The 24,384-nt window shown below is 46.3% G+C and overlaps 1 protein-coding gene across 8 annotated transcripts in view; it reads left to right on the top strand.

Annotated features, from left to right (window-relative positions):
• ZBTB40 (zinc finger and BTB domain containing 40) overlaps positions 1-24,384 on the top strand; it is a 76,560-nt gene that overhangs the window by 40,526 nt on the left and 11,650 nt on the right. For all 8 annotated transcript variants that reach the window (XM_069579097.1, XM_069579096.1, XM_069579098.1 and 5 more), the window contains 9 exons: positions 8,856-9,045; positions 9,644-9,801; positions 13,747-13,939; positions 16,394-16,530; positions 16,938-17,139; positions 17,507-17,640; positions 19,271-19,439; positions 19,747-20,205; positions 21,270-21,476. In XM_069579097.1, coding sequence (XP_069435198.1) covers positions 8,856-9,045; positions 9,644-9,801; positions 13,747-13,939; positions 16,394-16,530; positions 16,938-17,139; positions 17,507-17,640; positions 19,271-19,439; positions 19,747-20,205; positions 21,270-21,476 — 1,849 coding nt within the window. The remainder of the gene's footprint in view (positions 1-8,855; positions 9,046-9,643; positions 9,802-13,746; positions 13,940-16,393; positions 16,531-16,937; positions 17,140-17,506; positions 17,641-19,270; positions 19,440-19,746; positions 20,206-21,269; positions 21,477-24,384) is intronic.

Raw genomic sequence — 24,384 nt, 5'->3', positions numbered from 1 at the left:
CAAACCTTAAGTTTTTTTTTGGCGGGGGCGGGGGGAGCCATTTACCTGCTAAAAGGACAATCTTACAAAAGTGCTAGGCAAGGTACTTTCAAAACAAAGACACGTTTTGATCACTAGGTGAATCCCCAGTGTTGAACCGGGATACTTAACTGAGGTTACCATTTCCTCCTGATTAATTAATGAGGCAGAAGGTAGTCACAGATAACCCGAAATCATAGATCAAATAATAAAAACAGAAAACAAAATAATCATAGATACTGAAAACATGATACAAAAAGGATTTAATGTAAACTTACATAGTAAATTGCATCCAGTTTTTAGGAATACGTTTGCTATTTTCAGACAATAACGGAAACTTTTATTGAATACTTTTCCTGTGCTATGCTTGGTACATGTGTTAGTTATCTCATTTAATCCTCACAAAGATCATTGAAGTGGATACTATTTTATTATTTTATATCCCTGTTTTATGGATGAGAAGAAGTATCTCAAAGAAGTGAGATAGCTTGGCCAAGGTTGCAGAGGTCATGAAACTAAACTCTGAGCAAGAAATCAAACCTAAGCGTTCTGATGTTAGAGCTCTTGTGTTACACACTGAGTTATTGCCTCCCAGTGGGGTAAAAATGATACGTGTATGTCGCATATGTATAAATGTTCAGTGTTGCCTACAGAAAACTGGCAAATGCTTATCATCTCTGTTACTTGGTTGATGTTTTCTGTTTTTTCATCATCTCGGTGAGATGCGCCCCCACCAGTGGGCTCCCTCACTACCCGGCTCCTCACACCTGACGGTGCAGGACTGACCACATGGCCACTTAGGACTCCCTTGCTTCCCCTTTCTCGTGGCCTCGCCTCTTATTCTGAGGGCTGCTGGCAGAGTGGGCGGGCGCTGCCCTGCAGGCTTGCTCATCTGACTGGCGGGTCTGGTGGGGAGGCCTCCTCTGGTGCTGTGGGCAGGTTAGTGGCCATTAGTTACTGCTGGTGACTGAGTTGGTAAAGAATCCGCCTGCAGTGCAGGAGACCCCGCTTCGATCCCTAGATCGGGAGGATCCCCTGGAGAAGGAAATGGCAACCCACCCCAGTATTCTTGCCTGGAAAATCCCATGGACAGAGGAACTTGGTGGGCTACAGTCCATGAGGTCGCAAGAGTCGAACACAACTTAGCGACTAAATCACCAGTTACTATTCATCCAAGCAATGCATGCCTTCTACTGTTTGAATAGTTCCCTAATTCATAGCAAGTTGCTTTTTATTTTATTGTTTAACTTTTAATTGGAGGATAGTTGCTTTATAGTGTTGTGTTGATTTCTGCTGAACAATGCAAATTGGCCCTAAGTGTGTGTGTGTGTGTGTATATATATCCCCTTCCTCTTGAGCCTCTCTTGCTCTGCCCCACCACAAGTTACTTTTTTGAAAAAACAAATTCAAGGTCAAGTGTTTACCACAACCATGGTTTACTGACATTTGGCTGTAAATTGTTTTCTTGAGAGATAAACTGTTTGCAAGACTGTGTGGACCCTGATGACGCTCTTAGGGGAGGTTTCAGATTGTAAATCCTTGGTATTCTTTGTACTGATTATGCAGAAGGACATGATGGTTTTATATTTTTGCACTTGGATGTTCTCTTAACGGTCCAGTCCATCATTTTTGTCGCTAGTTTGTTACCTCGATAGCTTAGAGACACACCTTCGCTTTCTGTCATGACTTCCTGTCCACTAACTTGAGTTACAGAGGGGCATCATCGCTCCTTAGACCAGTCGTCCTCAAATTATTAGTGCCAGCTGTGTACTCACTCAAACTGTGTCTGATGCATTTTTTTTTCTTAACACTGGTACCTAAAAGTGTCTGGCACATAACAGGTGCTCAAAAAATACTTGCTGTACAAGGATTCATTCAGCATTTCCCCCCTTCTCCTTGCCCTAATCCTTTGATGGCAACAATGTTAATAGTACTTTGCAACAACACTGATTCTCCCTGGGTGATCTTTATAGGATTATGTTATTTCTTCCTCAGTTTTAGAGGTCAGAGTAAGAGCTCTACAAAACACTTGGTGGCTACACTTAAAACTTATTCTGTTTTATTCTATAATAAATTGCTCAGCTACAGAAAGAAAAAGGGGGAAATACTGTAAGAACATAAGATTAAATTAAATTAAACATAGAGTTGGAGGAGGAATTCCTTGGTGGACTTGCCGCTTCCACTGCAGGGGTCCTGGGTTCAGTCCTTGGTTGGGGAGCTAAGATCTGGAAAACCGTGTGGTAGGGCCAAAAAAAAAAATTGTATATATGTAGAGCAAGCAAGCAGGAGAGAGTTAGGAGTCCCTGCCTTGTGCATAGGCCCTGGACACTTCTTTCTCTCACTTTCTCGTACTCTGATTTCTTTTAGACAGTTTGAGGTATGATTGACATACAACAAAGTGCACATATTTAAAGGTTGCAGTTTGCTAAGTTTCAAAACCTGAAATCATCATCATAGTCAAGATAGTGACCATGTCCATCCCCCCTAAAAATATTTTCACACCCCTTGGCAATCCGGCCGTCCTGCCCCTTCCCACTCATTCCTTGGCCATCCGGCCGTCCTGCCCTTTCCCACTCGCCCTTCCCCAGGTGACGCTGGTCTGCTTCCTCTCTCGATGAACGTGCATCTTCTCAAGTGTTACATAAATGGAGTCCTGTAGTCTGTGTTCCTTTGGTCTGGCTTCTTGCATTCAGCGTAACTATTTTGAGGTTCACCCAGGTTGTTGCATATTCATTCCTTTTTATTGCTGAGCAGGGTTCCATTGTATGTATATACCATTTATTTATCTAGCTCTACTATTTACTAGCTCTGGAGTAGAAAATGGCACCCCACTCTGGTATTCCTGGCTGGAAATTTCTGTGGGCAGAGCAGCTTGGCAGACTATAGTCCATAGGGCCGCGAAGAGTCAGACAGGACTGAGTGACTGAGCGCGCACACACACACCCCCCCGTTTACTAGCCTCGTGACCTTCATCAGCTTAATCTCTGTAAGTCTTGAGTTCCTAATTTGTAAAATTTGGGAGTGTTATCACCTGCATCATAGGGTCATTGTGAATTAATTAAGATTTATGTAAAACTCATACTAAAATGCCAGGCACATAGAAGGAGCTCAACAGGGGATGACTGCTGTTGTTTGCTGATACATTAACTCAGTGTTTGTGGACCCAGTCAGCCTTGAAACTCCTTTTTCACTTAATGCCTTGTAATATCCTAGTACTGCGGTCACTTCGTTTGACATGAGATGGTTTGCTGTTGATGTTTAAGCTTAATTTGCAAGTCATGCTTTCAAATGGGTGCCATTACCCTTGAAAGTAGTTTCCTGACCTGCCTGTGTAGTGTCTCACATGAAGCCATCAGTCTCTAGAATAACAATTCAGTGTATATAAAAATGATCTTGTTAAAATGTACGCCTCCAGACCACATTTCCAGAGTCTGAATCTTACATTCTGGTAGAGCTTGGGAATCTCCATCTTGAACAAGTTCCCCGTGGATAGCTTTTTTGGTACCTCTAGACTACATTTTGAGAAGCATTGCTGGAGAAGTTAACGGCCTACAAAATTCTTAATGTGTGATGGCAGATGTCACAGCGTCGATGCTGACAGCTCTCAGTGTTTTGAGGAGTTGCTGAATACCCATTTTCCCAATTGTTATTCTTTGCTTTCCTCTTGATTCAGCAAATATTTACTAAGCAACTGGTATGTGCCAGGCATTGAGCTGGTTACTTGGAAAAAACATAAATAAGGCTGGATCCCTATCTTTATAGAATGTCTTGACAACAAAGAAATCCTGGCACATAGGCATTCTGCATTTCAGCTACAGTTTGTTTGCTATTGTTCTGTTTATACATTTCTAGCTCCCAGATAGCTTTGACTGTTTTTTTTTTTTTTTTGTGGGTGGTGGTGGTGGTGATTTGGTTAATCATCATCACATTAAAAAAAAAATTAGCTTGGGCCTCCCTGGTGGCTCAGTGGTAAAGAATCCGCCTGCCGATTCGGGAGACACAGGTTCGGTCCCTGGTCCAGGAAAATCCCACATGCTGCAGAGCATGTAACCCCGTGCGCCGCAGCTACCGAGTGTGTGCTCCAGAGCCCAGGAGTTGCCGTTCCTGAAGCCTGTGCAGCCTAGAGCCCCTGTTCCACAAGAGAAGCCACTATAATGAGAAACCCATGCACCACAGCTGGAGAGTGGCCTCTGCTCATTGCAACTAGAGAAAAGCCCACTCAGCCACAAAGAGCCAACACAGCCAAAAATAAATTAATAAAATTATTTAAAAAAAAAGATAGCTCAATGTTAAAAATAATTTACACTTATATGTGTAATTTTGAGGCCTATTAAGGTTATAAGTGATATTCTGATTGAGATGGACCAGTCAGTTCCTTTTTTTTTTCCCTAAAACACAGATACGAGATAGGCAGTTGGCCTGGATTGAGTTAAGGGAGGACGCATGAACCAGTGTCCTGACTGTTTTATTTCCTGAGATAAGTGATGAAAGGTGGCAAAGCCATTGCTTGAGCAGTGATTGCAGCAACATGAGAAGAGGCTGGGCAGCTTGACTTGTGTGAAACCAAAGCCAACACTGATTAAGGAGAAATCTCTGGGGTGTTGGGATGGGAAAGTGTCTTCCGCTTGTCTTTTTCTCAGTGAAGTATCTCTGACCCATTAGAAAAAGCAGGTACTGACCTAAAGGGCTTCTGGCTGAGCTGAATAAAAGAAAAGTGTGAAAGTGTTAGTTGCTCAGTTGTGTCTGACGATTTGCAACCTCAGGGACTGGAGCCCCCCAGGCTCCTCTGTCTATGGGATTTCCCAGGCAAAAATGCTGGAGTGGGTAGCCATTTCCTTCTCCAGGGGATCTTCCCAAGCAAGGCATCGAACCTCCGTCTCCTGCAAGGCAGACAGATTCTTTACTGCCTGGGACCACCAGAAACTTACACTTTTTTTCAGCTTTTATGCTAAAACTTTAATTGTCTGCTTTCTTCATTCCTAGCCATGGCCCTGCTTTTTAAATCATTGTGTATATAGCAAAGTGAGTCTGACTAGAATAAGGAGATATCTCTTTCTACTATTGATTTCCTTGCTGTTTGATCTACTTTTCACCTAAAGTTCTAGAAAGACTTCCCAAACCAAAGGCCTGGTAGCATCCTTTTTTTCCTTCACCTTTGTTTTGAAGGCAAACAACAGTGAAGGCTCTTATGTGAACCTGGTATTTTCAACTGTGTCATGACCTCAAGGGTTTATTAAGAAGTGCAGGTCTGTGTTTTGTGGGCTGTGCTCACTGACAAAATTAGGTAACTTTCTTGAGAAGTGAAGGGGTACGATTCATTTTACAGATCTATGAGAGAGAAACGTAAGTTGTTTTTTCAAATATCTGCTAATTATCAAGTCTAAGATATGCAGCTATAGCTCAAAGGGCTGGTGGTCTTATGGGAAGGGAATTTCATTCAGTTAAACAAGTATTTATTAAACACCTATTTATACCAGTCTCCGCACTAATCATTGAGACCAGGAGGAATGGTATAGATTGTCTGGAGGCTAACCAGTGTTCCATCTGATGTTGATCCTAATAAGTCCAATAAAATCCAGTGAAATGGATTTGGTTACACTCAAAGTCTGGAAGATGAACCTTGTGAAAGAGGTGCCAGGTCAGTGAAGTGAGCTGGCCTTTCATCCTGGTATTCTGCTCACCAGCCATGCAACCCTGGGCAAGTTACTTCACCTCTCTGACTCTTCTTTAGGTAGTCGTGATAACGCCTGCAGGCTCTGGCGTGAGGAGTAAAGTAGATGGCACGTATTGCGCAGCGTCTGGGGTGGCACTGAGCTGTCGTGGTGTGTCTCGTTGTTACCCTTGTCTGGCCCTCAGCATTCAGGGAAGGCCTGAGCAAGCAAGAGTATGGTGTAACCCAGACAAGTCCAAAGGCAGTAGGCAGGCAGTTGGGAAAATAAGTAAATGCCATTAAAAGATCTGAGTGTGAGGGAAACATTTTTTTCACAGACAATAGAGGGAAAGAAAACTGTTCCGTCTTGAAATATATTGACCCGTATTTCACTCATAGATTAAAGTTCTTTGAGTACTTGTGTGACCATGAATTGGTATGAATTTATTGAAGTGCTTTTAACTGTAAGAATCAAAGGGGTTCTAAATGTCTGGTTGAAGAATAAAAGTCTGTTTTGGTTCATTTTCCTAGAGTTCTGTTCCATGATAACAATCAGTGAGTTCCAGCCTGTTGCAATATGTGACACCCTTCTGTTTAGGCAGATTCCCTATTTCCAGAAAAGGGCTTACTCTGCTGTGGAGCCCCAGGCAGCCTGGGGCGCTGATGGAGCTAACAGTTAACTGCGCTGGCTCTGATGCAGGTCCGCAGTAGGTTCTGGAAGAAGGAGAAGGGAGCAGGGCCGTCCCGGCAGCTGACTGCTCACTCCTGGCCCTTTCATCAGCCCAGCCCTGCTTCTCTTCCCAGATGGCCACCCTAGTGTCACTGCTGAGCAATGAAGTTAACAAATGTTTTAATTTCACTGCTGAGCAGTTCGGCAGAGGAGGAGACGGTGGTGAGGATAATGAGCAGCACGTCAGATCCCACCATTGATGAAAGCTTCTCCTCCCCACCAGCTGAAATGATAATGCAGACAAATTGGATGCTGAGAGAGGCGGACCTGGGATATCCGGAGAGCTTCGGGTGAACGAAAAGTGGCCTAGGACACAATGAGATAGCTGTAGGCTGTTATCAACTACGGGCACGAGTCGGTCGGAGGGAGGGAGGGAGGAAGTGGAAAATAAAGAGGAAGAAGCCAGTTTAAAACTAAGGGTATGAACAATCGTGGGTCTTTAGGAGATACCTGTTCCCATGTTCCTACGTTGAACGGATTTCTCTTAAACTTCAGCAGCTTTAAAGAATAAGCATCTATGCCCTCACAGTTTCTGGGGGTCAGAAATCCAGGCACAGCTCAGCTGAGTCCCTGGCTCAGTGTCCCTCACGGAGCTGCCCTAAGGGTGTGAGCCTGGGCTGCAGACACGCCGAGGCTCAGCTGGGGACGTCTCTTCCTAAGCTCACTCATTTGTTTGTTGGCCAGGGACTGACTTCCTTGCCACGAGGGCCTCTCTCTTGGGCACCTCCTAGCATGGCAGCTTGCATCCCCCAGAGCAAAGACGCTGAGAGAGTCCACACAGGGGCGAGATGGCAGCCACGGTGACCCAGCCTCATGCTTGCCTGCTCACTACCTGGCCCCTATTCTTTTTCTTAGAAGCGAGTCACGAGGCTCAGCCAAGGGTGTGAAAACCTGGAGGCGGGCATACTAGGAGCCATTTCAGAGGCTGCCTGCCGCAGGTCCCTACTGCTGTCAAAGAAGAGCCATTCTAAAGAGACTGTAGGCCAACTGCTGAAAGCCAGAAAGCCTGAATAAATGAGACCAAAGAGAATTAGGCATTCAACTGGTATCTTTATCTTATTTATTATTTTTTAAATAGAGACAAAATGATTTATATTTTGTTCATGAAAGTTGCTTATTCCAGTAAAATCTTAGTGTGGATTATGTATTTTATCTCTTTACTTTTGGAGATGGCCGAGAAACATAGGAACCTTTTTTTTTTTTTTTTAAGTTAGCTTTATGCAGTCCTTTCTGATCAGGAAACAAGCTCGAGCAAACTCAAGAAACACAGAGTCTGACTCATTTATAATCCTGTTTATTTGGGAGGCAAGGAGATCAAGTCTCTCTAAACAATAATTTTAAACATGTAATTACTGTCAGAATATGTAATAATAACTGGGTGAACTTTGCCAGTGTACATATTCATGAGATCCTTTTGTGTTGTGTATATTGCTGTGTGTGTGTGTGTCTAGAAAACCTTAGATTTTTGTTCTCTAAAGGCTCTCCTTAGAAAACTATTTTCTTTTGTCGTATCAGTATGAAAAAGCATCAGAGGTAGGTTGTAGTTTTGCCAAGTAGGAATATAAAGATTATACATAATGCTATCCACATGAAATTAAGTTTTGATTACCACATTTTTCATTACTGCTGAGATAGAAATATTAATTCTGCCTTCCAGCTGGCCTTCCTCCCATCTGCCTGAGATGCTCAGTCGAATGCTAACATTGTTTATTTTACCCCTGGAGTTGTTGGCGTTTTAGGGCTCTAGGTTTAAAGAGTCGTGGAGGTGGGTTGGGTGTTAGGCATGTAGTGCTGAGACCCCTGGAGGATCAGCTGCGTCCAGCAGACACTGTGGCTCTGGATTGAAACAGAGTTCAGGACAAGCATGCTGGTTTTCAGGGTTGTCTTCATAAAGCGACATGTGTGAGAGCTTTTCAAAAGGAGAGTGTATAAGAGAGAAAAAACGGAGTTGAGACCAGTCTCAGGTACTGCTTTTGGTTACGGATTTGAAAGAAGAGCCATCGAGGAAGGCAGAGAAAGAGTGTCCAGAAAGGCACTGGGCTGTGGACTTCCCTGGTGGCTCAGATGGTAAAGCGTCTGCCTGCAATGCGGGAGACCCGGGTTCGATCCTTGGGTTGGGAAGATCCTCTGGAGAAGGAAATGGCAACCCACTCCAGTATTCTTGCCTGGAAAACCCCATGGACAGAGGAGCCTGATAGGCTACAGTCCACGGGGTTGCAAAGAGTCGGACACAACTAAGCGACTTCACTTCAGTTCAGAAAGACAAGTTCTTACCAAAACACTTCCGAAACACTTCTATGTCAGGAAGCCAGAGAATTGTGTTGCAGAAGCGATAGTAACATCAAATGTCATAGAAAGGCCATGTCAGCCGGGATCATACTGTTGAGGGCCTGCTTGCCCAATCCAAGAAGCGTAGGATTCCTGCCTCATCACTTTCTGGGCACTTGTGTTCCGCAGACCATAATGGGATGCCTTGAGGGAGAAGGACAATCAGCATTTCAGAGAATCCTGGATAAAGTGAGAAGTGAGAGCCTGGATGTTCAGACCGTTGTGTCCCTGTTGCGGCTGTACCAGGATTCCAATCCTGCAGTCGAGACAGCACTGTCAGACAGAGAGCCGGAGGCTATAGAAGCAGTGCAGCCGAAAGGTAGGAGGAACCCCACCCACCCGAGTGACTGCATTTTGTTCTGGGAAGATGCTACGAAGCTTGCTCGAGCGATCCCATGTTTCAGTGGCTTATTATTAAGTGATTTGCACATAAATTTCTACCTGCAGTTCCAGAGGCTGCGTGTTAACATATACAAACTGAATTTGAGTTTTCATTTCTGCCCCCTAGTTAGCTAAATCTGACACCTTGAAGTTGCAGAATATCATCCGTGTTCTCCTGCCCTTCAAAAGCCACACGTCCAAATCAGTGTTTGGCTTGCCCAGGGTGGACTGGTTTCCTGACAGCACGTAAAGGCTGAGGTTTCTCGTTTGGGTTAGGCACAAAGCGGTGGCCTTGCCGACCAGGCGTTAACCTCTGGCTGGCTCTACCGCTTTGTGTTTCGACAGATAAATGAAACATTTTCCCTTTCATAGAAGAGTTTAAACGGAATAATAAAGTATTTTCCTCTCCAAAAAGAGATTCTATGTTCGGGTGCTCAGAACAGGCTGAGAATCACTTTACTATTCTGTTAGATCTCTCTTGACAAACCACACTGTCATTTTCTTCAAATTGACTAGCTTCCCTTGTCCGTCTCCAGCTCTTTCTCCCCCAGGGAGCACAGAGGAGGGAAAGACCTTGTCTGTTCTGTTACTGGAACACAAAGAGGACCTGATCCGGGGTGTAACACAGCTGAGACCCATTTTGGAGTTCCTGGAAACAGTGGAGGAGGAATTCCTGCCTGGCTCTGAGAAAAGGGTAACTGTCCAGTGTCTCTTGCTCCCTCCTGAACTCATGTGACACTTATTTTTAAGCCTCTCTTGTGGCACAGAGCACCTTTCCCCTTGCAGTATTTCTTCACATGCTACACGGTAAGCGCCTGAAAGCTCGGGTTCTTACTTCACGCCTCCTGTATCCCCTGCATCTTTAGATGCATGGACAGATGGCTGTCCCTGCTCTGACTCCGTAAGATTCTGACTCCGTAACTCTTTTGCCCCCAAAAGAGTTAGGTATGTGTGTGTTTAGGCACATTTCTAATTATTATGACACTTTTTACAGAAATGGTAACACTGTTCATCTTTAGTGATAAAGTCACTAAAGTAAGTAGTCACTTACTAAAGTAAGTAAGTAAGTACTAAAGTAAAGAAGTCACAATTGGGAAAGTAAGCAGAAAGGAGAAAACCTAAACCTCCCAGCATCTCAGCACTCAGAGATCGTCACTGCTAACAGTTTGGAGCCCGTGCTCCCGCTTTGCTCGTCTAAATCACGCTGGGACGGGAGTATCGTATAGTTTTGTGAGTTCATTTTCTAACTGAATATATTGTGAGTGTATTTCCGTGCCTACAGTATGGATCATGGTAGCTGTATGCTGTTCGAGTGGCTATACCATGACTCTCTGATGCTTCCCTGTTGGGCATCCTTTTCTTATTTTTTGCTGGTCCAGTATTTTGCTGTCGTAAATGATGCTGCACGGGTCATTTTGCACATAGGTCTTCGCATACATCTCAGATTATTTTCTCAGAGGAATTTCTAAGAAGTGAGATTTCGGAAGAGAGAGTGTCAAGCTTTTCAAGTGTTTGATCTATATTGCCAAATTGCCCTTCAGGAAGGTTGTACCAATTTGCTCTCCCACCAGCTGCTAAAATCCTCATAAAACTGCTGGCATGACTTCTCAAGCCAACTAGATAACTGTATTTGTTGGTGTTATCGATTTCAACTTTGTGCTAAAAATGTTTTGATATTGGGAAGGAAGAAATAGGGAGATAGAACTTTCGTGCCATCAAACTGTGGGAAGTGGTTTAACTGTTCAGGAGAAAAAATGTTTATGAACCTTGGTGTGATGGCTGAGTATTGGATTGACAGTGAGGCAATGGATCCTAGATTTTCTGATTCTCGACGATATTGCATTGCCATATTTTTCATATACAATGGGAAAACTTTTCATCTCAAAATTGTATTTTAAAAATAATATTTTTAAAAATTTAACTCCTTTGAACTTCTTGAGAAAGATGATATGCACACAGGATAAGATTAAACCCCTGTTTTCTCCTTAGACTTCAGATTAAGTGTAATTTTAGGCACTCAGTTTAGGTAAGTTGCTTCTAGCTCTAGAAGTACCCCATTCCTTGTTGAGTGATTTCATTCAGTTACTCATTCAAACCTTTTCCTCATTAGCTAGATTGAATGTGTCCTCTGAGCTGTTTCATTATCTTGGTAAAGTAGCACTTCCGGGTAGAGCCCACGCTCAGCCTCGCTCTCCGCAGCCCGGCAGGCCACCCCGTCATTGTCTTCTGTCACTTTCAGTTTGCTTGACAGAAAGGGCTGAAGCAGAAGAACTTAAATTAGTTATAAATCACAAAAACGCTTCTTAGGATTGGGGTTCCACCAGAGCTTCATTAAGCTACTCTTTCTCGCTAAAACTGAAGGAGTGTAGTAAGGCAGGAGTGCAGAGGTGGACGTCGATCACATAGGCGCAGTGTTTTCATACCATCTGGAACGTGCTGTTTCGGGCCTTTGGAACGTCCTCTCTTCTGGAGTGATGCTAATCCCAAGTACCACGGCCCTTCTGCAAACATGCCTTGGGCTCTGTAAGAAGTGGTGGATAGGCATTTCTTTACTTCAGGCTTGGAGACAGATACAGAAATAGTGATTACTATAGCTGCCACGCATTTATTGTTTCCTGTGTGCCAAGCAATATGCTGAGGACCTTTTAAGCCTTATTGAATTCTACCCTTGTAGTAACTTTATGGGGGGAAAAGAAAGTGAAAGTGAAGTTGCTCAGTCGTATCCGACTCTTTGCGTCCCCATGGACAGTAGCCTACCAGGCTCCTCCATCCACAGGATTTTTCAGGTGAGGGAACTGGAGTGGGTTGCCATTTCCCATATTACCCTAATTTAAAGATGAAGAAACAGAAGCTTTAGAAGTGTGAGCGGTGCACCCAAAGGCACAGCTGCTTGGGGCCAGCACGGGAAGCCAGACTTCTAAACAAAGCACATCTGGGGCGGCCCTGCTGGTCCGGCGGCTAACGCTTCCCCTTCCAGTGAAGGGGCGCCAGTTTCATACCTGGCTGGGGAGCTAAGATCCTACATGCCCCTGGCCAAGAAACCGAAACATAAAGCAGAAACAAGATTGTAGCAAATTCAGTAAAGACTTTAAAAATGGTCCACATTAAAAAAAATTTCTTTTAATAAATAAGTGAACAAAGCACATCTCTTAACCCCTGTGCATCTTGGTTCCTATTAATATTGGTAACCACTGTCATTTACTAGCAATCTCTTGTCCTAGGAGGTAGGCTTGGCTCTACAAATGGGAGCTTCATTTTAGAGAATCCTCATAACAACTGTGTAAGAGATGGTATTGTTATTTTCTTTTGCAGATGAGGAAATTAAGGTTTAAAGACTTAAATAACTTGCCCAAGGTCACAGAGGCCATACATTTTAGAACTTGGTTTTAAACTAGGCCTGTCTGACTTAGCAGTTCCTTCTCACTCTTACCAGTATCCGCCCGCCTCATTTTGGATCAGGTTATCGCTTAGGATCTAAGAGGTAACATGGAAATCAGAATAGCTTTTAGATACAAGCCCTTATTTCAAATTATGTCTCATTTAGTAGATAGAAATCTGATATGTATGAGACCTTCGTGTTCTATATGGACAAGAAATATGACAACTTAATTTATTAATATATATACATGCCTTTCATAGATACAATACTCCTTTTACATATATAACACCAATTTGGTTTTATACCTGAATTTATTATTTTTTAAATGGGAGTAATTTGATAGTGGCATCCTCTGACATGCAACAATGACTGATCTGCCTAACTCTTTCCCCTGAGAGCTGGCATTTTCCCAAAGGAAACCTCAGGATTCAGTTACTGTGAACCTATAGACTACATGTACTGAAATAATCCCCAAAGTCATTCACAAGAACCAAGTTATATAGAGTGAATTGCAGCCCATGAAGAATTAGTTATATAGCTGTAAAGTAACTGTCAGGGATTTGGCTTTTCACCCTTTTGCTGGAGCCCTGTGCCCTGTTGATTCAGAGAACCCTCTAGCACACCAGGGAAGAACCAGTGGGTAGAACCGTGGGGTGATGCCTGGAACTGGTACCTGTGGCCACTGGGGAGGAGAGGGGCAATGAGGAACCCACAAGGAAAATAATCCGGAAGTGCACTTTAGATCTGTTATTTCGGAGACCACAGACGAACAGAGTATCTGGATGTCCAAATTGCTGTATCAGTAAAGGAAGGAAAGTAACAGAATTGCTCTGAACTTGCAACTTCTGGGCACTTTATTGAATAAAACGGGAAAACACTGTAGCCATGTTTATTTATTGGAGTCGATTTCTCCGTCTTAGTGTCTGAACAGACCCGGTCTAAAGCTTTGATGTAAACTGCTCGCTCTGTCACGTAGGCCTAGCCTAAGAATATTTTTGCACAATGCAGTGAGGTAAAGAATATGCACAGCCCTGCAGTTGAAAGAGAAGGATTTTCATAGAGCTGTTTGCTTGGAGAATGCTTTGGATTTCACTGAAACAGAATAAGGAAGAGACTGTGACAGCTAGCGTTAGAGATGAGCAGGAGAAGACCTGGAGACGGGGCAGCCTGTAATGCGGTCTTGCTGGGCTTTCCAGTGGTATGTCAGACACACTTAGAATTGCCAGTGACTGGTGTTGGGTTGATTGCTCGCCACTGCAGGTGATTCTGAATTGCTGTGAGGGCCGAACACCCAAGGAGACAATAGAAAATTTGTTGCACAGAATGTCTGAAGAGAAGACCCTGAGTGCTGAGAGTCTGGTAAAACTGCTGCAGGCTGTGAAGATGGCATTCCCCGACTTGGGCCTTCTGCTGGAGAACTTGCAGAAATCAGCCGCTTTGCCGAGCACCACAGGTATAAGTTCATTATTGACTCTCTGGACTGGCATCACTGTTAACAGGAAACGATAGCTTAAAACTCCCCATTTGGCTCCTCACTGGGGAGATAAGACAGTGTTAGGAAAGGCCATTGTGAAAGAGAAACTTGCCATCTCCCATCAGTGATTCTCAGTGTTTCTGCAGTTAGGATTGGAAATCCGAGAATTTTTTCTCCATTAAACTCCCCTGTGATGTTCCCCTGGTTCAGGGTTTACGAAAGTACAGCTTTCCCGGGGCTGAACGCCTGTGGAGCAGATGGGCTCACAGACATGAGCAGCACGAACTCACTTCTCAACGCCCTCACGCCCACTGGAGTGCTGGCTGCTTCCAGCAGTGCCCAGAGTGGACCACCCCTCGTGTCCAGCCAGTTTGGGTTAATGGGCCCACATCCCATCCCTTAGAAAAACAACCCAGCGCTAGCCAATCCCACTCTCACCCCCCACCCCCACCCCACCTCCCATCCTGGAGCATTTGAGACTGAGATGGGTTTCAGAAAAAGGGATTTGGGAAGTGAGACAACTTTTTTACTAGCTGATAGAAATAACATGTCCTTATACAAACCTGAACCGTTCAAAAAATAAAGAAGGAAAGACCCTCAAATCCCACTTGATGATGTCAGTATTAACGCGTTCTGTCACATTATTTTTACAGTGTTGAGATACTCTACTGCATTTTATCATTTCCCCCACCTAACAGTGTAACCTAAACATTCTCCAGATTTCAGACTACTCCCTAGAGTTCTGGACTTTTTTTTTAAGGCTGTTTAGTTTCCACCATCAGGATACATAGGCCGTTTTGCCTGTGCCCGTATCCAGGAGCACATGTAACCTAACGGCGGAGTCTGGCAAGATTCCCAGGGTTTGCATCCTGCCTTCTTTGGTAGCTGTGTGACGCTGAGTAAGTGACTTAACCCTTCTGAACCTCCTTCTTTCCTCCATGAGATAGGGGTGAGAATGGTACCTACTCCTTCATTTTCATGGCTACTATGAGATAATATGTAAACATTGAGCCCAGAGCTCAGCACATAATTTTGTCCTTGTCTAGTTGCCAAGTCATGTCAGACTCTTTGCAGCCCCATGGACTACAGCTTGCCAGGCTTCCCTGTCCCTCACCATGTCCTGGAGTTTGCCCAGGTTCATGTCCATTGAGTCAGTGATGCCATCCAACCCTCTCATCCTCTGTTACCCTCTTCTCCTTCTGCCTTCAATATTTTCCAGCATCAGGGTCTTTTCCAACGAGTTGGCTGTTTGCTATCAGGTGGCCAAAGTATTGGAGCTTCAGCTTCAGCATCAGTCCTTCCAAAGAGTACTCAGGGTTGATTTCCTTTAAGGTTGACTAATTGGATCTCCTTGCTTTCCAAAGGACTCTCAAGAGTCTTCTCCAATACCACAGTTTGAAAGTGTCAATTCGTCAGCACCAATGGCAACCCACTCCAGTATTCTTGCCTGGAGAATCCCATGGACGGAGGAGCCTGGTGGGCTACAGTCCACGGGTCGCAAAGAGTCAGACGCGACTGAGCCACTTCACTTCACTTCACTTCACTTCCACCTTCTTTATGGTCCAGCTCTCACATCCGTACAAGGCTACTGGGAAAACCACAGGCTTCAGTACACACATGATAGGCACTCAGTAAATGTTAGTTATCTTCTTCATCATCATCATCTCAAGTTTCTTAGTGGCAAATATCTTTTTTTTAATTGGAGGGTAATTGCTTTACAATATTGTGCTGGCTTTTGCCATACATCAACGTGAATCAGCCACAGATATACATAGTGACAGAAATCTTTGTACACATTTTTTTTTTTTTGCCTTCAGATCATTTCTTAAGGCTAGATTCCCAGAAGTGGAGTTACTGGGCCAGAGAGGAGAATAAATTTTTAAATATCTGCAGAGCTAAAGGGAATGCCTGATAGTTTTGATTTTTCTTTGCTTTCAAATAAATACGACCTCTTGAAAGAGAGCCGCTAACAGATTGGCTCCGAGGGCATCCAAACAGAAGGATGGGTCAGCTTCGCTACCGCACTCGAGACTCCTGCCTGCCTGTACTTGGGATCACCACGTGGATGCTTTACCTCAGGCCTGATGGATAATATCCCTTGAATCTGTACATCTGAATCTCTTACAAGTGCAGCCTTCTAATTACCCCCCTGTTGAGCAATCACTAGCTTCTCCCACTGGGCGCTAACTTTCAAAGTGCTGGTGGGTTTTGTGGCCCTGCAGCAGTGCGTGATTAAGTGTAGCCCAGAGGAGACGTGAGCACATGCGTGTGAGGCCCCACGCCGGGAGCTGCAGTCGTGCTCCAAAGGAGACCAGGCTCCCACACCGATCTGCTCCTCCGCCCGCATTTGCAACTCCCCTCACGTCACCTGGAAGAAGCCCTTAAGGAGGCTTTGTCGCATCAAACGTTGTTGTTTTGCTAATATCCTTACAGCCCAAGCAAACCCTGATGATTATGGGATTGAACTATTGAGACGGTATCATGAGAACCTCTCTGAGATTTTCACAGACAACCAGATGTTACTAAGAATGATCCCACACGTGAAGAGCATAGTCCCTGGAGAAAAAGAGGTAAGAGAGAGGGAGGAAGGGTGGGCATAATGAGAGAGAAGGGAAAAGATGAACATATATATTTTGTTTGTTTGTTTAATACATATTCTATATAAGCACCACAGCCATGTTGAGAAATGATGGGTTAGGAAGTCAGCAGAGAAGGAGAAATAGAAGGCAATTCCGTTTCTAAGGCAGAGTGACAAGTAGGGTAGTTGTAATGTCTGCAGTGGTGAAAGGAAGGGCTTTCCAAGAAGAATGGAAAACCTTCTCATGCATCAACATCTCTCAGGTTGAAGGAGGTGAAGGATGTTGAAAAACTCCCAAGAAATAACATTCACTGTGACGCAGCGCCCAGACGCGCAGTTCTGTAGCTGGACCACCGGCTAGAAAGGGCCTTACGTGTGTGTCTGTGCTGCGTCCTGAAGGTCATGGAGAAGCTCATGAGGCGTGGCACTGGTTCTGGTGGTTTCCATGCTCTGCTGTCAGCAGTTCTGGAGAAGCACACGGTGTCTGCAGCGGCCATCTGGCAACTGCTCCTGGTGGCTCAGGAGATGAAGCCCTGCCCGTTGAGTCTGCTCATGGAGGAGATACGAAGGGAGCCCGGTGCCAACGCTTTCTTCCGGGCAGGTAGGGTGTCAGGGACTCTGTGCTCGCTTTGCCCCTCCAGAGGTTGTTGTCAGTCTTGCCAGAAAATAGAGCTCTCTTTCAGTCTTCCATATCCCAACCAGTAGAAGTGAGGACCAGCAGTTTCGTTCAAGGAAATGGGAGTTTGTAAACCTTTTAAAGTAAAATATGGGCAGTTATTCTACACTGCTATTAATAATATCATTTCTCCCACTTCAGTGCTGTTTGCCATTCCCCCACCCCCGGCCCCCACCAAGGTGGGAGCCAGATAAAATAGATTCTCATGCTAGAGAATTGAGTTGAGAAAAGGGGAAAGGGGAAAATGGAGCTCAGAGTTCTGCTCATGATTTTTCAATCCTTCTTTGTTCAGTGATGACCCCAGAAAGTGCTGCCTTCGAGACCATCCTGAGGCATCACAGGTTGATCCTAGAGGCCATCCAGCAAACGGCTCAACTCAAGTGCCTGGCCTCAGAGGAAGAGCAGCTGGCAGAGACCGTGAAAGAGGTGCGCTGGGGATGAAAACGCAGCGTCTGGGGGAGTTCTACAGCGTTGGTGCCCAGGACCGTGTTCTCTCCTAGGGGAGAAACCAGCTCCTGTTTAGCGACTGCTGTGGGCGGGCCGGGGCCCAGCGGCATTTGTCATGCTTTTGCGCTTAATCCTCCCAACTCGGCATGGCAGGTGCTGTCACCCACGTTTTACAGATAAGGGACCTGGGGCTCCGAGGGGTCGGTGGCAGATCCAGGATGTGCCAGCCGGTCAGAGAAGCAGTCGGGATTGGAACGCGGGTCCAGGTGACTCAGGTGCAGGTTGAGTCTGATTGCAGACTGGACCTAGGAAACTCAGAGGGAACCGTGATACTCTCCAGTCACATGTTCTAGAAAGCAACTTTTTTCAGAGGAAGAAAAGTAAAATTGGTCTTATTACACGCTCTATTCTGGCTTCTAGAAAGAGCCAAAATAAACATAGAAAGAACAAAGCTTTTGCCCATATGGGGTAGCAAATAGTGCCAACTCATTTTCTGTAAGGCTTCTCGCAATGTGGCCAGCATCCCAGAAAAACCAGGTGGGGCTGGCGGGGGGAATTCACGGATGTTCATCCCAGGATCGTGTGCATCTTGAGTGCAAAAGAATCATAAAGGAACATGAAATTCAGCTCCAGATTCACCTATGGTGCTTTTTGATCCAGATGGGCGTGGCTGTGGTGTGTAGAAGGGCGGTTTCTAACCCTCCACGCAGGTGACAGCTCCACCTTGGCCTGACTCTCGGATGGGCAGAAGATGGCACACGTTTCTGTGGGGCTTCAGAGGAGAGATCCGTCTGCTAGACCCTCTCCAGCATGCCTCGCACTTCAGAGACGGGGCTTCTGCCGTTGATCAGTTTTAGCCTCACTAATTGGTCTCATGCCTGCCTCCAGGGACATCAGGTTTATTTAGACAGACTTGAAAAGAGCAGAAATAAAATATCCCCCAAAATGAAAATTCCATTTGGCCATCTGCGGATGGTTTAGTTTTATTTCTCAGCATACTGATTCTTTCTGCTGATAGCTCTAACATTCTGAGAGGGTGGCTTTGAAATAATATTCTTGGCCTCTTTAAAGCCCCTATTTGAACCTTCTTTAAAAAGCTGAGTTTCTTTATGAAAGAAAATGATGTTTAAAAGGGTACATCTAAGTATCTAAAAATGTGAAGCCTGCACTGATCATGCAGAATTGCTTCCCGACACTGAGACCATTGTATACAGTGAAAAATTATCTCAGTCTTCAAGACAGAAATGCCATCAGCCACATCCTATAGCTCTCCCCAAGCATTTGATACTGAGATCTAGAAAAGTTCTTTAGGAGACTCTTGCTTTCTGAGAAGATATTTCTCATAGAAAATCCTCAACGATTCCTTGCTCGCACCTTTGCATTTTCGCAGTGGTCTTCACATGTGTCTCCTTGTTTAAATTTTGTGAATTTCCCTGCACTTGGAGAAAAGGGGAGGCGGGGCTCTCTGCTATATGTATAGCGAGAAATGTGTTATTTATTATAGATGGGGCAATGCCTCTCTGAAATTAGCTTTGTTTTCTAAGTTGAAAACCATAGAGAAAATCTGCTGATGTTAACCACAAACCTTGGTCTCGTGGTATTCATTTAGATTCTGAGCAGCTCCTCTGAGACAGCCAGCCCCGAAGCTTCCCTGGGAGCACTGCTGAGCAGAGCCGCGGAAAAATCCATCTCAGCCACTGAAATATGTCAGCTCCTGTGCAGCATCCACAGATCCTCCCCAGGCCTGCAGCCCGTCATGCGGGAGTTAGCGTGCACTGGTAAGAAACGGCGGGCGGGGTCCTGTTCGGCCCCCAGCTCGTCTCCTTGTTGGAGAGAAGAGGCAGCAGTTCAAGGACGAGTTCATCCATCACTACCTTATTTATTCTGTGTGCTCGTGAATACTTAGAGAAGTCACAGACCATAGATCTAATTTGTGTTTGTCGGAGAGAAGCGATGACAATGATATTTCATTAGAGTTTGATGAGGGTCCTAAGTAGTTTCCAGTCTCCCCCAAAGAAGGAAAGTTAGAAAGCAAAGTAGAAGCCAGGAGAATTCCCAGAGCCATGCAGTCTCTCTCCTGCACAGGTTTCCTCACTCAGGAAAGGGGAGAGGAGGAAAGGTGGACAGGGAGTGGTAAACTTCACTCTGAAGGCAAGGACGGAGCAGGTGAAAAGCCAGCTGGAGAAGACTGCCAGCCTGGAAACCAGGACGGTCAAGGAGAGACGGCCGCCTTGCCCGAACAACAGGAGAAAGACGCGTCCACCTCCCCAGACTCGGCCAAGAAGAGCTTCGTCTGTAAGGCCTGCGACAAGAGCTTTCACTTCTATTGCCGCCTCAAGGTGCACATGAAGCGCTGCCGGGTGGCCAAGAGCAGGCAGGTGCAGTGTACAGAGTGCAGCGAGACCAAGGACTCCAAGAAGGAGCTGGAGAAGCATCAGCTGGAGGCCCACGGCGCGGGCGGAGAGCCCAGCGTCCCCAAGAAGAAGAAGAAGAGGCTCCCGGTGACCTGTGACCTCTGTGGACGAGAATTTGCTCATGCCTCAGGTACGTTCAGGAAGGTGTGGTCACAGAGGATGATAATTCAAACACAGTGAGCCCCCTGCATACGAACGACTCCTGTTCTGAGAGCACGTGCATTAAGTCCAGCACAGTTAGCCTAGGTACCCCGCTAACAGGATCGGCTGTGTAGTACTGTATTATAATGGGTTTATAATACTTTTCACACAAACAGTACATAAAGAACAAACACAGAAAACATCTTAAATCTTATAGTACAGTACCTTGAAAAATGCAGTAGTCCAGTTCAGCAGTTGGCATACAGGGGCATGTTCACATCTTTGAAAGTTCATGACCCGAAGATTTGTATGTAAGGCACTTACTGTGTTGTAGTTTGGATTCCAGGCCTTGCCTCCAGAATATGGGAAGGACTGTGTAAGTGCTTAGAAAATACAGCGGAGGCAGGGGACAGTTTTGAGAAGAGCAGGAGCCTGGGATTCGGCATCCTGAGCTTGCATGTCCCCCTCTGTGAAATAGGTGCCCTGCTTGACACCCACTGTTTAGGATTGTTATGAAGACTTAGGGCCTCCCTGGTGGCTCAGCTGGTAAAGAATCCGCCTGCCGTGCACAAGACCTGGGTTCTTTCCCTGGGTTGGGAAGATCCCCTGGAGAAGGGCAAGGCTACCCACTCCAGTATCCTGGCCTGGAGAATCCCATGGACTGTACAGTTCATGGGGTCGCAAAGAGTCAGACACGACTGAGCGACGTTTCGCTTTCATGGAGATTTAAGACAGTGTAGCTGAAACACCTGGAGCAGTGCCTTCAGTAGAGTTGGTGCTCAGTAAACTGTGGCTGTTGTTATCATAACGACAGCCAGCTCTTTCTGACCTGATACTCTGGCTTCCAAGTATCACTGGTTTCTGGAGAGCAAACAAGCGTCCTAGAAACCAGCAGAAGTAGATTGTTTTCCCTTGCCTGGGGCCTAATGAAACAGAAAAGTGAGTTCACGCCGTGCTCTCTCTCGAGGCCTGGCCCAGCAGTGCTCAGGTGTGTCCTGCTGGACTCAGAGCTCTCATCACTTGTATCTCTGGTCCCTTGCACGGCTCCCCTAGGCATGCAGTATCACAAACTGACGGAGCATTTTGACGAGAAGCCATTCTCCTGTGAAGAATGTGGGGCAAAGTTTGCGGCCAATTCTACCCTGAAGAACCACCTTCGCCTTCACACGGGGGACCGGCCGTTCATGTGCAAGCACTGCCTGATGACCTTCACCCAGGCCTCTGCCCTGGCCTACCACACCAAGAAGAAGCACTCAGAAGGTAAGGCGTGGAGAATGCCTTCATTCTTCCTGCAAACCTGAACAGTGTGAGCTGCCTAAAAACCCACTGGAAGTTAGGCATGATAAAAAAATCTCAAGTAGATCAAAAGCAGAAACAGACACAGAATCTCCAGGACCACAGACGATGGGAATACCTTTGTGCACAGACATGTAAGATGCTTATGGTGAGAGTCTCTAAAGAGTGGCCAGCTGACATAATATGGTGACCTTATGGTTATAGAATTTACATAAAGCCAGGAATCCCATGGGCTTCGAGGTGGAGGACAAGCATAAGAAAAGCAGGGTAGTGGTGGGTGCTAAGTGTCTTCCTTGGAATCCCTAGTGTCTCTAGTGTAGCGACAGAGACCTCTGGTGTGAGGTGGAATAAAACCATTATAGGGACACACGGAAGGCAGGCGTAAGGGTTTCTAGTCCAGTGGGAGGGGAGGAGGTGTGTGGTCGGGGAAGGCTTCCCGGAGGAGGCTGTGCGTCTTTTGGAGCAGATGCGTGTGAGCACGAATGCCGCCATCACCTCACCTGGGTCACTGTTGTCGCGTCCTAACTGGTCTCCCCCCTCACCCCCTTTCTCTGGGCAGCATGCTCAACACGCAGGCTCAGGTGAGCCTCTGAAAGCTAAACCATAGCAGGCCACGTCTCTGCTCAAAGCCCCACAGAGGTTTTTCACCCCAGTTGGTGTGAACTCTGAAGATAGCCTGCTAGTCTCCTGAGCAAGTCCCCAGATGCCCCTCCGACCTTATCCCCTGCTGCTCTCCGCTCGCTCGCTCTGCTCCACCTTCGCAGCCTCCCTGCGAGGCCTCTGACCGGCGGGGCACCTCCTGCTGGCCTGTGTTCTGGCTGTCCCTCCGCTTGGAAGGCCTTCCCTTCAGACGCCTCCAGGCTTCACTTCCTCCCCGCCTGCAAGTCCTCACGCATGCCTCGCCTTTCCCGTGAGGCCTCTCCTGCCTACCCTGTGGGAACCCTCAGCACTCCGGCCCCGCTGTGTTGGTTTTCTCCACAGAGCTTACCATAGGCTCAGTCTGTCATCTGCCGCCTTTATTTTGTTTATAGTTGATCTCCCCCCTGTTAGAATGCAAGCTGCAAGCTGTAGAGCACTCAGTCTTTTGGCCCCTCCTTTCGCTGTGTCTGTGGAGCTTAGAATAGCACTCAGCAAGAGGAGGTCCTCAGTAAACGTTTACAGAGGGAATGAGTTTCTTGAGCACCATTCCAGGCGCTAGAGATAGTGCAACTGTACACACCCTCATGGAACTACCTTCCAGTGGGTAAAACCGACCATATTTCAGTGTATAACATAAAGTCAGATAGTGGTCATTGCAGTGAGGGAAAGTAAAGCCAAGCAAGCAGTGGGGGTGGGGGTTGGGCCCTGTGTATTCCTGTCCACAGTGAGGGCAGGTGAGATCTGAGTAGAAAGCCAGATGCAGTGGAGATGGAGCCAGTGGAAGAGCTGCGAGGGCGTCACGGTGTGGACCACACCCCCTACATCCTGCACGCGAGTGAGAGAGCCTCGCCTGCGCGAGGGGCCCGAGCGAACGAGAAGGGGCTGAAGCACAGTCCACAAGGGTCCAGTGTTGAGAAGTAAGGTCAGAGAGGTCACCAAAGGCCGGCTCTTACAGGATCATAGGAGCCAAGGTTAGGACTTGGCTTTTAATGTGAGGAGTGTTAGTTTCTATTGCTGCTGTAAAAAATTTCCAGAAACAGTGGCTTGAAACAGCATCAGTGTATTATCTTTTACCATTTTGAAGGTTAAAAATCCAAAATGGGTCTTAGGAAGCTTAGCACCAAAGTTTCAGTGGAGTGCGTTCCTCCTGGAGGATCTCAGGGAGTTTGTTCCCTGCTTCTTGCAGCTGCCAGAGGGGGTTCCGTAGCTGCAGTCTCTGCCTTGTCATTGTGCCCCCCCTTGCCTGTCCTCCCTGCCTCTTCGAAGGACCTTTGAGATTCCAGTTGGGCCTACTGGGGTAACCCAGGGTGCCCTCATCTCCTTAGTCACATCTGCCAAGTCCCTTTGCCATGTAAGGTGACGTGTGCACAAGCCTTAGGGGCGAGGGTGTGGACCTCTTCGGGACCTTTGTTCTGTCTACCACACGGAGGGGTAGGATCTGACGCACAGTCTGTCAGGTGAACTCTGACCACTCTGGACAGTAACCCTAACAAGGCAGGCGTATAGTATAAACAAAGAGATGGTGAGCCCATTGTGGAGGTGCTGGGCTTTAAGAGATGGTGAGCCCATTGTGGAGGTGCTGGGCTTTAAGAGATGGTGAGTCCATTGTGGAGGTGCTGGGCTTCAAAGAGATGGTGAGTCCATTGTGGAGGTGCTGGGCTTCAAATTAGAGATGGTTAATCCATGGTGGAGGTGATGGGCTTTAAAGAGATGGTTAATCCATTGTGGAGGGGCTGGGCTTTAAAGAGATGGTTAGTCCATTGTGGAGGTGCTCGGCTTCAAATTAGGGATGGTTAATCCATTGTGGAGGTGCCGGGCTTTAAAGAGATGGTTAATCCATGGTGGAGGTGATGGGCTTTTTGATGAGAGCTGTGTTGGGGGGGGTGTAAAAAGACATTCAAGTTGGGGGCTGTATTGTTGAAAGTAGAAGCGACAGGGTGGAGAATGGATTAGATGTGGGATGTGAGGGAATGAGAGGCATTAAGGATGGCTTAGGGGTTTAGACAGGAGCAACCAGGCAAGTGATGCTGCCCTTGAAGGAAAAGGGGGAAACTGGAGAGGGAGAAGGAGAGTGTGTTGGGGTTGGGGGGTAGAGAACCCGGAGCTCTGTCTTAGTATGTGATAATTTGAGATACCTCTTAGACCTCCAAGTGGGGAGGAAGACTGGTAGGCAGTGACTCTAAGTCTGGAGCTGATGCTCTAAATGTGGGAGCTGTGAGTGTACAGATGGAAT

Source organism: Ovis canadensis, chromosome 2 (assembly GCF_042477335.2).
Source record: "Ovis canadensis isolate MfBH-ARS-UI-01 breed Bighorn chromosome 2, ARS-UI_OviCan_v2, whole genome shotgun sequence".
Taxonomy (NCBI): Eukaryota; Metazoa; Chordata; class Mammalia; order Artiodactyla; family Bovidae; genus Ovis; species Ovis canadensis.
This window is presented reverse-complemented; position numbering and strand designations above follow the sequence as displayed.